The 17,303-nt window shown below is 43.4% G+C and overlaps 1 protein-coding gene across 1 annotated transcript in view; it reads left to right on the forward strand.

Moving 5' to 3' along the window:
- The window catches only part of chlsn (cholesin), a 129,552-nt gene that overhangs the window by 2,060 nt on the left and 110,189 nt on the right, over positions 1-17,303 (forward strand). Inside the window, exons 2-3 of the mRNA XM_088612845.1 lie at positions 429-605; positions 1,096-1,254. Of these exons, the coding sequence (XP_088468971.1) occupies positions 450-605; positions 1,096-1,254 (315 nt within the window). The 5' untranslated portion in view covers positions 429-449. The remainder of the gene's footprint in view (positions 1-428; positions 606-1,095; positions 1,255-17,303) is intronic.

Below are 17,303 nucleotides of genomic sequence, written 5' to 3' on the forward strand. Positions count from 1 at the left end.
CTGGCACTAATCTGGGCTTTAGTGAGAGGAACAAGTTTCAGAATTCCAGTTGCTATAAAGTGAATGGTACATGTGGGTGGTATTTGTGTTTTGAGTCGTTTAATCAGTACTATTAAATTCTTAGGTTTTTGTTTTGCGCAATATGAACTACAAACTGTATGATCAACATTGGATCGTAAAGAAACTTGATGGTGGAACTGATGTGGTAATCAAATACTAAATGGTTCTGAAAAAATGTCAAAATTAGATGTCTAATTTTAAGATCCTTCTAACTCTAACCAAGCATTTGCTTAGATGTAAATCTCACTATGTTAGGGTTTGCAATAGTATTAGGCTTGCAATTACTGTGATAATTTAACATTAATTGTGTCCAGGTGATGCTTTGTATTTTAGATTTAGAATTGTATCTTTAACATTTTTTGATGTAGAAGCTTGCTGTCCCTGGCGTTATGGCAAAGAACAAAAAGTCTGACATGGAGTCTGAGCGCAAGAAGAAAAAGAGCAGGAAAGAGAAAACTGATGAAGCAGTGGAGAGGATAGACCTTGTGGGAGCAGAGGACACCACAGCAAAGAGGAGGAGGACCAAAACTGGGCGTGGTGATGAGGTGGGTGTGGTGTTGGGGTGGGCGTGGCAGTGATGTGGGTGGGCGTGGCAGTGAATGTGGGTGGGGTGCTGGGGTGGGCGTGGCAGTGATGTGGGTGTGGTGTTGTGGGTTGGTGTGGTAGAGATGTGGGTGGGGTGCTGGGGTGGGCGTGGCAGTGAAACTTAGTACAGGCTTGCAGATGCTCCTGGTAGCAGCACCTGAATGTTCATTGCTTCTTTTTTAATCATGGTATCAGCAAGTGACTTAATTGTTGTCTAATCGACTGCCAGCTTTCTCTTACCGTGTTCGCCCCTTTACTAAGCCTGGTGCCGATTTCACTTAGAAATGCTTAGTAGGCTGTTAGACCTGGCCATGGCCGGAGGAATGCACCTGACTTTTCCAGAGCCGTCATTGGAAATAAGAATAAGGCTTTCCATCGGAGTCCTAACTGCTGACTCCTACTGTGTCTTTAAAGCACAGGACAGATGTGCCACGGTGTTGTCTTTCTCAGGAATGTCCACTGTCCGTTGGTACAGCTGTTGAGTCCCAGCCTGAGCGGCTGAGGGGGAAAAAACCCAAAAAGCGCCAAGCTGAGGAGAAGCCTGACTCCGTGGAGGTGACGCAGTCTGGGAAGAAGGAGAAGAAACGAAAGAAAATCGGACGGGAGCAGGTAGGCCAGGCAACACAAACCTGATCAAATGGTTGATGGCTGGACTCTTTAGGTCATGGGTGGTAATTTACAGCTGCCTGCCGGTGCCACCTGTACGTGTGGAGTTTGCATGTGTTCCCTCTGTTCAAATGCTTTTCCACAAGTGGGTGGCTGGGCTCCTCGGCTCATTACGTGCCCCGGAGTGGGAGAGGCGCTCTGGTGTTGGGGCCTCTGTCCCCTCCAGCTGTTCTGGCTATGGGGCAGCACGGATGGACAGGTTGTGCTGTGGGCCGGAAGGAGATGGAAACTGACCTGTGTGTGCCCAGGAGTGTATCTGTGCTAGTACAAAGCACACGACCCATTGATTTGTGTTTTGGTGAAAAAGATGCAGAAGATCGGCACTGACCACTGAATGCCCTGTTCTGAAAGTTATGGTTCTGAACCAGGTTCTGAAAGCTGTTACAGTAATGTTTTGGGATTATTTCAGTTGGGCATCTTTCTACACAAATGCTCCTTTTCGATTTTGACATGAGATGTCATTGAAAAATGTGAAATGTTCTAAGCATTGTTGCAGCTGATGGGATATTAGCTTATAATATTTTCTTTACAGGAAAATCAAAAATCTCAACTTTCGAAGTTTGCATGTAGTTCAGTGTACAAAGTGTCCAAGTAGCAGTCCTGACGTGCAAGCTTTACACACTAGGTGGTGCTGTATGCTTAAGGTAAAGGCAGAGGAACAGGACAGGAACCTTGCAGCTCAAGATGTGGGTCATATTCATCCTCACATCAGGACATTCACAGGAATCGGGCCTGGTTTTTAAATCTGGGATATGACATAACAGTCAATCTGTTACCGATACTAATAATATCGGTGTCATATATGTAATCAAGCAGCAAATCATTACATGCTAGCATTTAATCATTATTTATAAATTGGGTTAAACTTAAAAGAAAATAATTTTACAAATCTGCCTGCTACCTTTCAGTGGGCTCTGGCATGCTGTGTACGGAATGGAAGTGAGGGTGTTGTGGTCGCGGTTGCGTTGAAGAGAAACTGCGCCCAACTTGCAGATAACCTGGGCCCCCTTTTTGAGCAGTAAGAGAGAGATAAGATCACTTCATCAGCCATATACAATTTCTTGCATTAGGAATTCGTCTTTTCTCATACCCCAGCTTGCTCTCCATGAGACGCAGACACACAGACAGGGAGAGAAGCTTGGGGTCAGAGCGCAGGGTCAGCCATTGTACAGCGCCCCTGGAGCAGTTGGGGTTAAGGGCCTTGCTCAGGGGCCCAATGGAGTAGGATTCCTCTGCCGGCCGCGGGATTTGAACCAGCAACCTTCCAGCTACAGGCGCAGATCCTTAGCCACAGAGGCACCACACCGCCCCAGTAGTAGGGAATCGAACCATGTTGACAGCATTGTATGGCTTCTGTGTATACTAACAGATATTGCTTGTCAGAAGTTCTGTAGCAGCAATAGTTGCTAGACTGAAACCCACCCTGAGGATCACTGTCACACTCCTAGCTTTTCAAGTTCAAGTTTATTGTCATTATACTCATATACCGGTATATGGTATAAGGAAATGCTATTTAGCTAGCTCTCAGACGATAAGTAGTACAAAAAAACATTACAATTGTATAAGAAAAGAAAGACAGAGACAACAGGCAGTGTGCAAAAACAACAACAGGTAACAGGTAATGTGCAAAACAACATCAGATGTGCAAAAACATACATCAACAGAATGAAATAAAGGATAGAAAATTATGGGGAGTGAGCTTTTTGACATGTGAGGTAGAGGTAGATTTCAATGTGTGTTTGAGTTTTTGGTAAGAGAGAAGGCACTGTGAGGTTCAGATCGTAGGTGAGAGAGGCTGGGAGTTTAACAGTTTGATAGTGCGGGGGTAAAAACTGTCTCTGAGTCTGGTAGTCCGGGCCCGGATGCTCCGGTACCGTTTTCCAGATGGTAGAGGGTCATACAGTCTGTAGCTGGGGTGTGTGGGGTCTTTGATGATGCTTAGAGCTTTCCTCAAGCACCGTCTGTCATAAATGTCCTGTATAGATGGGAGGGCAACCCCAGTGATGGACTGGGCAGTTTTCACCACCCGCTGTAGGGCTTTGTGGTCAGCAATACTGCAGTTGCCACACCACACTGTGAAGCAGCCTGTCAGTGTGCTTTCTGTAGCGCTTCTGTAAAACCTAGTGAGGATCTGGGGACATATCTTAGTCTTCTTCAACCGTCTTGGGAAGGGTTTTCTCAGAAACCCTGAACATGTGGAACTTAACAATGGTGGTAAGCCCCTGGCAATCAGAATCCTGCGTCCCCACAAGCTGCTATATCTTCAACAGCATCGCCAGGCTGTGGGGAAGTTTGATTTTTGCCAACCTCAGACAGCGTTCCTATGATTGAAGTGCGTCTACTCGAGAAAGCACTCAGAACCTTTGGGTATTTCAGAGCACAAACAGATGAGACAAAGTTGCAGACTGCTGTTAGCAGAAAGCCTTAGTTTTGGCTGCTTGGAGCTTGCCGACAGATACATTTTACATTTACATTTCATTGACACCCAGCTGCTGTGTGCTCTGCATATTTTTGAAGAATGCCAGCCACATTCGTGCTGGGTGTGCACAGCAGATTAACGGCAATTTGTGATGCAAATTCAGTGTGGAAGACACTCCTGGAAAAAAAAAAGAAACTACCGTCTACAAATGGGATAGGTGAGGTAACATGAAATAAAAGAAAATCTGAAGTAGGTCTTGGAAGATTGGCAGTGAAGTTGAAAGTAGGCTGTTTTTTCAAGTGGCACAGCAGGAAGTGAGGGATTTGTCAGTGTACACAGTCAGCAGGTGCCTCTGAGTTTTTCTGCCGGCACTGTTTTACGTGTTAACTAACAGAAGGAAAAGATAAATATAGATTTTTGATGACACATTCCTCGATGCAGAAAATATGACTTATTTTCACAGCTCGCTCTGATCATGAGGTGGGATTTTAGTTATTTCTGCTGGTTGTCAAGGACCTAACGAAATCTATGGGGCGTTGATTTTTTTAAAAAAAGGCACACCTCATGCTTTATTTTGCTTTGTTTAGATCTTTTTAGTTTTGCTCTAAGCGATAATTTTTCTACTGCAGTTCCAGCTACCGGGTGTGATCTCTGGAATAAAAAAATAGTTTATGGCTTTATTTCAGCATTAAAATTTTACATACTGTACAGTGAAATTATATTGGACTCAGAATCCGTATGAAGGGGGACACATTTCCCCTATTGTTGTGAAATTTATCAGGGCTCAAGTCTGAACACGGGTAGAACAGTGTCTTTTCAGCTTTATGAACTAGAATCTTCTTCATGTTATCAGTAATCCACCATCGGTGCACTAGTTTTGTTACTAGACAGTGTTATAGGTAGGAAATGAAAGATTTTCATAAGTCTTTCGGGATACATGAAGCACGTTCATCGATGTTAAACACTGAATAGACGTGTGATGGTCCCTCTGGTGTGTATGTGGCCAGGGTGCCTTTTATTCTGAGCTTCTTGTTTTGGATTTTGTCGTTCCAGATATTTAGACAGCTGGCCTTTTCACATGTGTGACTGTGGTCTTCTTATTGACCCATTGACAGAAAAAGTTCTTATGTTGTTGTCATGAGAGATTTGAAGTCTGTTATGGGAGGTATAGTGTTCGTTTTCCTTTTGGGATTGTGTGTCCTAGAAGTGGTGTCTTGCCGGTTCCATGGACCTGCCTGGTGTTCCGTGGGGATCGGAGGGGGGGAACATGGGGTCAAGGTGATGCTACATTTACTGTCATCGGGATGTTTTCCAAATTCAGCAATTAACTGGAATTGCATGGGCTAGGTTGCGAAGGAAGGAAATTATTTTTGATGACATATGAAAATACTGTATTTATGCGCAAATTGTGTATTATGCCTAAAACAAAACTCAGTTACTATTCTCTGGTAAAAGCTGGTACCAGACTGTTTGCTTGTAGGCAAGAACATAAAAGTGACATTAAATTCCCATTAAAATGCATGCAAATGTCTTTGATTTGTTACACGTGCTCGTAACTTTTCATGAGCAAATTGAGTTTAGGTACTTTTCTGATGTGTTTGAGTAGTTTAGAACCATAAATCAAGTACTATACATAAAATACATAGCATTAACCAACACTTCTTTTTATATGCAAGCTGCTACAGTATGTTTAAATGTATTAGGAAGCACTTATTTGGTGACATTTGCATAATTTCTATAGTACACATGAACAAATCAATAATCATTATTAAATAAACATTCGTTATTATGTTAGTTATTAAATCTTATAGAGTCAAAGACAGAGTAAAACCCATAACTGTAAAAGTAGGTATGTGCATCAAGGTGTCTGGTGATCAGCTAGCAATACTGCGCATTCATAGTGCACATTATCAAAATAAACATTTTGTTGTATAAAATGTTAAAATTCATGAATCAATATTATTTTAACAATTATGCATTTACAATGTTATTCACCACCTTAATTAGACTAATATCCTTATAACGTCTGAGAAGATATTGAGAGCCAAGACAAGCACAATTAAAAACGGAAGAATGAGCTACACCTGAAGCTCGTGTCAGCAAAGGATGTTAACTCCTTCAACAGAAATAGGTATGCATGTATATCCCTCATTTTAGCCAGTACTTCTAAGTGCTCATTTGATGAGGGGTGAGCGTGCATACAATAAAGTTGAACCTTTCCTGCTTTGCTAGTATACCAGGTAATTGTGGTAACTGTGTAGATGTAGGACTGAATTTTCCTGGAACAGCTTAATCAGCACTTCCTGCCAAAGCAGTTCCGTAGAGTATTGCTCCAGACGCTGCTGGTGTCAGCTGTGTGAAACGCTAATGAAATGCATGAACTACAGTATGAAATCAGCAGGAACATGGTCATAGTCCAGAAAAGGATTAAAAGACAAGTGCAAGTACAGGATCTACAATGGGTAAACTGTATTAATATAGAATATTAACAAAGTAGTCTATATTAACATGTTATGTAAATAATATATTCTTATAAATAGTGCTGAGTATGGCAATAAAGGTTTCTAATAACGCGTAATGGTTCTGAAAATGCTCTACAGAGTACAGGCAGGTCTTGCAGTTGCTGTGAGAGCAATGCCCTGGGCCAGAGATCTCCATGTGCACTTGGTGAATGAGAGCTGGGGCCTCTGTCATGCCCTGCTGTGCCGGAGAAGACAGGTGGATTGTGTTCAGCCTACGAAGATCAGACAGGCAACCAGAGCTTGTATCTGGAGGCTAGCCTCTGCAGCAAGAGCTGTATGTTTTTTTTTTTACTGGGCCGGGTGCCCATATGACTCAGCTTCAATCTTGAGTGCGTTTCCAGGTGAGTTTCCAGACGGCGTGAGGAGAGTGCTTAACCTGATGTGACTGCGACATTGTGCTCGAGATCTGAATGTTTTAACCCCCCACATACCCAGACCAGCAGGCGCCCCTCGTCACTGCAGCTCTTCGTCTGTGTAATCTCTCTCCTTTTTTTCTTTAGGGATTTCAATTTACAAATGCAATCATAAATTGGATGCATTATTTAACACCTGTCCTCCTCAATATGCATTTTCTTGGGGTTATGTATGCTCTCTGCTCCCTCTTTTTAATTACACACAATGCAGCTGGCTCATTAATACTGTATCAGTCTGCTGTTTACCCCATCTTTTAAAACGGCACATTTTAACTGGGAAGCCTAGGAAAGTCTTCAGCCAAGACACTGTAAGAAAATGTTTTAATTCCCTGTGTGCGAGTTTTCTTATTTGCATTTGCGTCACAGGAACTTTTTGCAAAAGTAAATTCCTGAATAAGACGGTGGATTTAGAACTTTATTCCATTTGCCAGCGGTGATAATGTCCCTCTTGCGCTCTGATTTTTTTTTAACCCACCCCTCTCCCCCATATAAAAAGTCAATGGTAGTTAAGTACCTCTCTGTGAAACTGTTCTCTGTGAGCGTTTGAAATGCGGACCTCCAGGCTGTAGATATGTGGGTGGAGACAGTGATGATACTGGATGAGATGCGTCAGTATGTGTAATTGTTCCCATTGACCTGAGGGGCTGGGAGTTTGCATGGAAGGAAGACCCTCACCCCTTCAGGAATGTGCAGTTTGGAAGGGGATCCCCACTGCATTTTAGTGTGCTTATACATGTATATTGTGATATTTCACTGGAAAGCATTGGGGGAAACTAGTGCATTACACTACCTTCACACGAAGTTTTGTTTTTGTCATTGCAATATCTGTTACATCATTGCAAATAAAAAGTATGTGATGTTTTGGTGCATAGCACCCATACTTAAGATGTTTTTTTTTTTTACGAATGATTAATTAAATTCCAATTCAGTAGATTAAAAAAGGTAAGATAACATCACTTTATTAGCCATATACAATTTCTTGCGTTAGGAATTTGTGTTTTCGCATATCCCAGCTTGCTCTCCATGAGACACACAGGCACACAGACGGGGAGAGAGAAGCTTGGGGTCAGAGCGCAGGGTCAGCCATTTATACGGCACCCCTGGAGCAGCTGGGGTTAAGGCCCTTCTCAGGGGCCCAACAGAGTAGGATTCCTCTGCCGGTCGCGGGATTTGAACTGGCAACCTTCCAACCACGGGTGCAGGTCCTTAGCCAAAGTGCCATCGCTCCGCCTGGCACTGTAATTATTCAGTTCAAAATACTTTATTCATCCACAGTAGGGCAATTTATTATTGCACTTTCCCCAAACACAGGCATTACCGTGTGCTTTTTATAATAGATAGATAATACTTTATTAATCCCGTAGGGAAATTGGTTATTAAAAGATTTGGAACTTCAGGTCAGGTGTTAACATCTGAGATCCTACACTTCCCTCATTTCTTGCTCTTTTCTGTGTGTGTGTGTGTGGGGGGGGAAGATCGCTTTGAGAGAGACCAGACCGTAAGTACTAGATGCTCACAGTAAGACAGAGCTGACCAGACTCCCCCTTTCATTGTGTTTATGCCTAAATCGTGCGTCAGTGATGGACAGTAAAATTGAAATCTGCATAGCTTCCATACAGAAACAAACCTGTTGTAGTAATAATAACTCGTCTTTCTCTGCAATCTCCAAGCACCCCGTTCAGAATTAATATTAATTAGCACAAAGCTATTTTTGCCACAGCTTCTACCTAATTATCGAGAAAGAGATGAGATTATACTTAAGTGCCTTCCAGGCTGTTTTCTGTTATGTAAGATGTAATTAAATTGGAATTGTTTGTAAACCAGTGCCATATACGAGGTAGAAAACGGCTGCAGTGTTAAAGAGGCGCTATCCTGTTTAAGGCTTACAGTGTGTTTTGATCAGTTTTAGTCACCTCTGAAAGCAAGGCTTGGGCAATTCTGCATAAAACTGTTTTTGCTTTTAATTAACAACACAATTTTAATTTCTGACAATAAGGTAGCTCTTGGAACATAAGAAAAGTGATGAACCAGAGGAGGCAACAAGGAAGGAATTGCACTTCTAGTTTTGATTGTATTTGGTAAACGTGTGTATTTATAAAAAATGGTATGAAACTCTTTTTCTTAAGCTTTCTACTGTCTCATTCAGCTCTGACTTGGCAATTACCTTACTGTATGAAATCCTAGCAGCCAGTGGAGTCAGAACTCTCACTAGTCCCTCACCAAGAGGAGCTTTAGCCAAACTTTTTGCAGTTTGTCTCCTCATTCTTGAGTCTGCAGAGTGGTTTTGCTGGCTTTCTGATCCACTCATGTAGTGCTGTCTTGTCAGCAGTGATCTTTAGAGCAAGATTCTGTCAATACAGTGAACTCTGCAAAACCGACTTGAAGAAACTCTGTAGACTGACGAGCTTTTATGAGGTTATTTTTTGGTTAAGATTGTGAAAATTTATTTTTTTGTGTGTGGAAGATTCTGAACAAAAAAAACTAATTCAGGACAGCACAGAGAAAAATCTTAATTGAGTATACGTGTCCTGTTTTATGGGTGTACTTCACTTAACCTCTGTCCTGTCTTGACCACACAAGCTGCTTTCTCAAAAAGCAGCAGAAATGAGTTTACCAGACAGTCAGCCCCCTCCGCTCATGAAGAAAGCAAAGCGCTGCCTGTTTCTCATGTTCCCCAGAGAAGAAAGCCTGAAAATGGCTTCTTCATTTGTTTCTTGCCTCCCCGGACCTGCACTGTGCTTTCAACAGTCTCAGAGTAAATAAATACAGCTCAGCGTAAAAGACACATTTTTGTTCCTCTCTTACTGCTGGGAGCCCCAGTTGTGGACATAGTCCCTGTGTGCCTGGTCAGGGCCAGCGTGCCTTCTCAGAGACTTGCCTTCCTGTGGTATTTCTGCTGGGGTAACACTGTGAGCTGTCAGGGTTTTCCTGTCTTGTTGAGTCTGTATCTGACTATTCCCTCTAAATGAGGGGTCTGCAGCCTTCGTCCTGCAGAGCATTGGGGTCTTCTGGGTTTGTATGAATCTGAGCTCCTTCTAACCTAAGTGAGCCAGGTGTTATTGCGAGATTAACGTGATCTTTAGCAAGTGATTGGAAACTCTTTAAAAACCTGAAGTATTGTAGTTCTTCTGGACCTGGGCTGGGGATGTCTGATCTGCACTCTTCATCCGTCATTCTGGCCACCTAGTTTGCTTGCTTTTCCGTATCCACCTCTCTAGTGTTATGGGTCCACTGACGTGATAGTTTCTGTGAGATTAATGAATGAAATGAAGTTGTTTTAGTAGCTGTGTGCACTGGGAGCCAGTGAAGTGGTGGTAGCGGAATGAGGACATGGCGTGCTAATGAAGCACAGGATGAGATGGTAAGCGAAGGCATTCCTCAGCGCGTTTAAAATTGCTGCTTTATTGTCGCTCTGAAAAATCTACTTTAATTTGTATAGAAATCTCATTAGCAGTACCCTTACAGTTCCACTATTTATTATGAAAAAGAAGTTTAAGTTTTACATTTTTTTAGAAATATGGAATTTGACGATCTTATATCCCCAGCCGATTTTAAATCCCCTCTGGTTATTCCATGACTCTGCACAACACTCAGTCCCGCACTCAGTCTGGGAGGTGTGGACTCCCGGACACGCTCACCTGTCGCTTGACGCGTTGTGAATCCCTCAGTGCCCTGGGGGAGAGGCCCATATCTCGCTGGCATTGGTGTCCGCATACAGCTCCCTGGGAAGTCCCAGGAGGCGATGTGTGCCAGAAGGCTGAGAGAGTCCCTACAGAGCCATCCCATCACCACCCTAGCGGGGCCAAGCCAACCGTGTGCCACTCCTTGGAAAGTCCCGGCCACACTCAGCTTGTGACTGAAGGCGAAGAGGAGGTGGATGAAGAGAATCCTTCCCCAGGGTGGCTCTGCCCGCTGACACTGAGCAGTGGGCATGTCTTAGGCCTGGGCCAGTGATTGGAAGTAATATGGGAGAAGCACCAAGCGGACAGGAAAGATTCCCAACAGCCCCGATTCAGTTGCGTCAAGCGCAGTCTGAAGTATAGGAGCAGAATGTTGTTCCGAAGAATGCTGTGAGACAAAGCATGGCACCGGCAGCGCCTTCAAGAGTGCTTTCCCACATATGGAATTAACCGAGCTATGTCTCCTGTGGGAATAACTATGTAAAGACTGAAAACAAAACAGAGTGAGAGATCGAGAGACCTTGTTACTGTATGCCACAATGAGTTTGACATTTTCACCGATCCCGTCAAAAATTATTTGAACAATGCTAGGAGCTCATTTCCCAGGATGGGATGTCACAGCTGGAAAAACAGTTTATCCTTTTCCGATGCTTTTCCCAGACCGCAGAGTCCTGTGTCCCACTGTTCCATACACAGACTCTGCACAGCGCTCTGGCCGCAAGGACTCGGTCATGAAAGAGCCGTCTGGCTGGAATTTGCGTTTTAATCCACTAATTGAGGTCAGCCAGGCTGTCGATGGTCAGGCCTGTTGGTTTTTTTTCTCAGGGGTGCAGATTTAAGCAGGTGTGAGCAAGCAGGTAACCAAGTAGCTCAGCTTGGGATAGACATGCTGTTTGATGGGCTCCTATAATTGAGTGCACCAAAATATTAAAGTAAGATTTTTAACCCAGCAGATTTTTTTGCCCATCAGATTCTTATTGTTCTGCCTGATCTCATTATTATCCGGGTTTCTTAGGCTTAAGTGAAGTGAAATGTTATTAATTAAAATTGCAGTCTTGAACAGCTGAGATTCCGCTGCAGGGACCGTGGTGCTGGTGGGAGGCGCAATGTGTCTGTGGGCTTCAGATCTTGGTGTGAAAGACTGTTTGCATCCTCCCCCCTCTTCCTGTGAGTCAGTTGTTTCTCAGGAGCTGCGTTTGCTGGAATGGTTTGTAGGAAAAGCAAACCGTTGTGTTGGGTCAAATGGGAGACATGCAGAGGTAGGATTTTGCCAGCTACCTCTGGAAAACCTTGAACCCCTGTGGCTCAAAGTCCAGGGGGTTTTCTCGGTCTCTTTTAAGTCGTGCAGAAGAGTTCTGCTCTAGTTTAGCCTTACAGGGCTTGGAGGAAGAATTGTAAAACTTTAAATACTGGCACAAACCACTCCATTTCCTGTCCTGTGACATGTTTGTATCAGATAGCTTTAACTCAACCATTCTAACCCTTCTCCACAGGCGCCAGGCTGTTTATAATTCAGAGCAGCTCTGAGGAGACCCCTATTTTAAAGGAGTTAGTCCCCCATCAGCAAGAGATAATGTATATTGCAGGGTTGTGAACATGCATTGTTCTAAAATACTTTTAACAGTCATGTACACCATGGTAATTGGTCCCATTTGTGGATGGGAATCTGCATGTTCGTTGGTGCTGTGGGGCTGGCAAGCCGGTCACGTTGAGGGATCTTGCCTTGAGTTTTTCTACGGGTGCGGATTTGTTTGCCTGAACAGTGGTACCGAGAGAGGGAGAGGAAAGTGCTTTTGTTTGCCGCGGAATATGAGGGCATCTTTTCTTAATTGACCCTGTCCTTTTCAATTCGAAATTCATCACGGCAGGTGTCGCGGGACCTCAGCAACTCAGCCAGCAGGCTTCTTTGTGTAAAGAAGGGCCTTTTGTTTTCTGAGTGTGTTGATCTGTCTTCTTCTGCGGTTTGCTTTTGATTACTAGATCATTAACGCATTGTGACCGGGCTCAAGCTGTATCTGTGCACTGTCCAAATATGCACTTCAAATGTATTTTTGGAAAACTGTTTAAAGATGCATGCGACGTCTTTGGCTTAATGACGATTCTGTTTTCTTTGCAAACTGAATTTTGCTGAGACATTAGGCAGATAACAAAGGACCACTGTTTGTTTTGCCATATTTCTCTGAACATGAAACAGATAAGATTGTAGAAGGGTATCCGGAACTATATTTTTCAGAAGCTTTCACACACAGTGCTGCCTACTCTGTCACGTAAAATTAGGTTAAGTCTCTTTTAAATATCTTGACATAGATTTTGTGCTATTTGTCTTCCTTTTCTGTAAGAATCTGCAGGTGCCTATTGATCTGACAAATATTGACCACTTTAATTGTGCCGATTATTTGTGTCAGTTTATGGGAACAAGGTAACTTGTCTCCAAGGCTAGGAATCTCAGAGCTTTGTACTTCAAATGTTTTTTATTAGATGTACATATTTAGCAATAAAGAACACAGCTGTGCAAAAGGCAAATGGAGCTGCTCAGATGTCCATTTAAGCACATGTTTTGAAACCACAGATTTTGCTATGGTTTTGTGAAGGAGTTCACGGGAGTTGACAGTTGTTCTGTAAATCTGTTCAACTCCTGCTGGCAGCAGACGAGAGAGGTGAGCAGGACTTCTCATAGCAGTGACTTCCTTTCACCAAATGGATTTATTTTAATGGCATTAACTATCCGTTAACTGCACATCCAAATCGGGATCTGAGCTTTCCCTCATGTGCCAGTCTTTGAACACGAACCCTGAGGTGCTCCGTTAATGATTGGAGACTCAAGGTTTTCTTTGTGTCCTGTGTTCTGTGCACGTGCTCCTATATTCTTGTAGCGTGGGTGTATGGCCAAGCCATTAAGCAGCTGCCTTTTCTTTTTCCACAGCAGTGTTAATAGGACACTGTCTTCAAAGAGAAGTGTACTGTCACATTTCAACTGATCTGTTAGGCCTGTGCTCAGGTCGTGCGTCTGTGGAAGTGTGTACTGTCTGGGCACCTGGGAATTGTCGGGTTCGGAAATGCACTGGCTGACACCCATGTGGAATAGAAGCGCAGTGCACCAGGCGTTCCGCTTCTCACGCACTTCCAACACATCAAATGTACGATGGCACAAGATGAGAGAAGCCTTTAATAACTGCTGGAAAGCAGGAGGGGAGGGTGTCAAGAGTCATCCATCTTCTCCTGCTGCACGTTTCAGCGCCGAACAACACTGTCCCTTATTCACGTTTACTAGTTTTTACAAGGGTGTGCCGAAAGGATTAATAAATGCGGGGGCCTGTGGTTTCAAGCTGTGAAGCTCAGCAGCTGTGAGCCCGGTCAGTACCTGGATGGGAGACCTCCTGGGGAAAAACTAAGGTTGCTGCTGGAAGAAGTGTTAGTGGGGCCATCAGCGGGTCCCCTCCCTGCAGTCTGTGAGGGTCCTAATGCCCCAGTATAGTGACGGGGACACTATTATGTAAAAAGGTGTCGTCCTTCAGATGAGACGTAAAACCGAGGTCCTGGTGTTCCGTGTTCATTAAAAATCCCAGGGCGTTTCTCGAAAAGAGTAGGGGTGTTACCCCTGCGTCCTGGCCAAATTTCCCATTGGCCTTTACCAATCATTGCCTCCTAATAATCCCCATCTATGAACTGGCTTCTTCACTCTGTTCTCCTCCCCACTGATAGCTGGTGTGTGGGGAGCGTTCTGGCGCACTATGGCTGCTGTTGCATCATCCAGGTGGGGCTGCACACTGGTGGTGGTGGTGGAGGGGATCCCCATTACCTGTAAAGCACTCTCAGTGGGGTGTCCAGAAAAGTGCTATATAAGTGTAAGCTATTATTATTATTATTATTATTATTATTATTATTATTATTATAATGGTTCACTCACAGCACGCTAATCTGAGGGGCCCTTTTGTGTGTGCTTCAGTCAGGGGGGCTGGTAGCCAGCAATGTGAGTGTGGCTGCAGCTCTGCACTAATAGAGGACTGGCGCAGGTATCCCACCTCTGTTCTTTCAGGCTGGAGGAGACTAGTGCGGCAGTTCTGTGCTTGTTTCCATCCTGCCTCCCTGATCACATTGAAATGTGCCTTAATGACTCAGTAGTCTTTCTTCCTGTTGTTGTTGGCGGCCAACAGGAGCATGAATATTGCCTCTTCACACTGTTTCTGTCGGAGAGGGAACAGTTGGGTCGTTTGCAAGGCATGCCAGCTTCATTGCAAACAACAGACTCTGGATTACAAAATCCAGGGTAGCTCAGTCCCTGCCTTCTTCGTATGCAAACAGACATATTCCATTTTCAAACCTTTATTAAAACGCTAGTTAAACCACATGATTGACATTAGTTTATTTGGTCTAGGCTAAGTCCGAGCCAGTAGGGATTCCTATGGCAGATGAAAGGATTTGTAGTGTTAAAGGTCTTTTAGAGCTTCAGCTATTTATTTTAGCTATTTAAAGCATATTGTTATTTTTATTGTTCTCAAGGGCTAAATTTCCAAAGGAAAAGAAATTAGAGATGACGCAGGCATGTAAATAACTTTTGGAAATGTCAGTAGCATCCTACAGTGTTTCACAGAATTTACGACTGAGCCTGTTTTTTTTATGAAGGCGATTTTGAAAAAGGCCAGCCAAATAATTTCACGTTTAGGAATTTGCTGATAAGATCTCGATGCTCAGATTTCCGCTTAGGCTGATGTGTTTGTATGCAGGTCGGAGTCTGGTGTTCAGTTTTCCAGAACTGGGTAATTTCTGTGTAGTCTTTTTTTTTTTAATACCCCCCACGATAGTCTGTGAGCTGTTATTAAAGGTATGCTGTCCCAGTAGTAGTAATAATGAAACCCTGACTGATCTCGATGGTTCCCAACAAGTTGGCTCTAGTCCATCCCAGCTGAATGATCAGCCACTAACATGTCAGTACCTTGGGAGTCCAAGCACAGCCAAATGATGGCACAGTTCAGGTTTCAAGCGGTGACTTCTGAACTGTAGGCAACAGTCCACACTCCACGATTAGGCTTCAGCCATTGTTGTCTAGACTCTCAGGCATAACCTACACTCTGGGCCAATGATTGAGCCCATGAAGATTGCTGTGCAAGCCAGGGCTCAAAGTAATGTAAACCAATGGCTGTCTTTCACACAAGCAAATGGAGTCAACTGAGCCAGTGATGACACAAGAAGACCAGCTTTTGTTTGCTCTTTAACACGGTCTCTTTGAAATGAACGCTTGCACATGAAATTTGGTTTATGCTAACTAATTGCAAACAAATATTTGGGGAAGCTGTGTGGCCATTTCTGTCCTTTGAAAGGGCTCTGTTTTATTTTGCTGATCTTGAGATGAATTTAAAGGGTTTGTATGCTGGTGGGTATAATATTAAACACTTTCACATGTGCTTCACAAATGACTTAATGTGTGCATTTTTTTTGGAAAACTGTCATATTGGATCAAATCATGAGGGCATCCTGACAAATGAAGGTGTTTAATATGAACTTGTACTTTATTGCCATATGTAACTGGTACATGTACTGGTACAATGGAATTCTTACTTACAGAAACTCTCTCTATTGTTAAAACAAGTGTAAAAACACAAAGTGCAGACAGTGCGTCAAGACAATATACAAACAGTAGACAGTGTACAAGTAAACAGTTTGAATGTAAACAATGCAGACATGTAAACAATGACTGGAGATGTGCAATAAATAAGAAATCATAATGAGGTAGATGGTGTAGGTGTGGTCCGAGGGGCATGGCTAAATGTGTACCTTTTAAATCTGCATTGCAGCTCATTCAAGGCTTGATCCACTTTTCTGTTTAAGACTGAGGATGAAAACTGACCGGCTCGCCCTTGACATCTCATTTTGATTTTCTAATTCAGACAGCGGCACAGTGACACTGATGTGCCGTCTTCATGACGTGACGCACACTGATTTGCTCCATTTGTTGTAATAGAGGGTCTCCAAACCCAGAGGTGCTCTTTTCCTCTTCAGCGCGGCTGGAGGGAACACGGCGAGCGTGACTCGTCTGAAATCCTGACTTGTTTGCATTAGAGCTGGCGGTGTCTGCAGAAAAAAACACTCCCAACATTCTCCAAATGTGCAAGATGGAAATAGGTGACCTTTGACACGGCAACAGCTAAAAAGGTTTGGGCGGGCTTCAGCCTGATTCAAAGGAAATGTTGCTGTAATTACAGTGCATTGGTTGGGGGCAAGAGTATCATCTCTGATGCACTGCATGTGGTCCTAGAGCAGTTTCTCTTGTGTTTGATGATGTCCTGCATAAGCTGTGCTAGTAGACCCTCCCCATCCATGGTATTTATGTTTGTTGTTCAGAAGCTGTTTTTATTTTTTCATTACCTCCTGGGAAGTCATTTTAGGGGCAGCGTACAACAGTGAATGTGTGAGGCAGTTGTTTCACGCTGTTGATATAATGTCTTTCGCCTTTTCTATTTCATTTTTTGTTTCTATTGTTTCACGTCCTTTGTGCCCTTCGATTCAGGTTTTCCCAGTTTCGCATGGAGCGAAGGGAATTCAAGTTGTATTCTTTTGGGAGAAGTGCAAGCCCTGGCTCTTGAAGAAAAGTGTATATTATTTCTAAATTAATCTGGCTTCTGGGACCCCTTGAGAAGGACGGACCTTGCTCAAGATCAGTTACAGATAAGGGGTCCCATTCTGAGTCCTGAAAGAGCAGAGTGGCACTTTTCAGTGTCGATTCACTGGCTGTCAGATTTTGTGGCTCCTTTCTCCTCAACAGCTCTACTGCCAAAATACATTGTCTTAATGGCCTGGGACTGGAAAGGAAATAATACTTCTGTCTTGAGTTTGAAGGTGGACAAGGTATTTTACCTTAAGTGAAACATTTAAAGAAATTCTTAATAAATTCTCAATTTCCCTCACGGGATCAATAAAGTATCTATCTACATCCATACCAGGATTGTAAAGTACTCACTCC

This window comes from Lepisosteus platostomus, chromosome 19, assembly GCF_059453375.1.
Source record: "Lepisosteus platostomus isolate fLepPlt1 chromosome 19, fLepPlt1.hap1, whole genome shotgun sequence".
In the NCBI taxonomy this organism is placed as follows: Eukaryota; Metazoa; Chordata; class Actinopteri; order Semionotiformes; family Lepisosteidae; genus Lepisosteus; species Lepisosteus platostomus.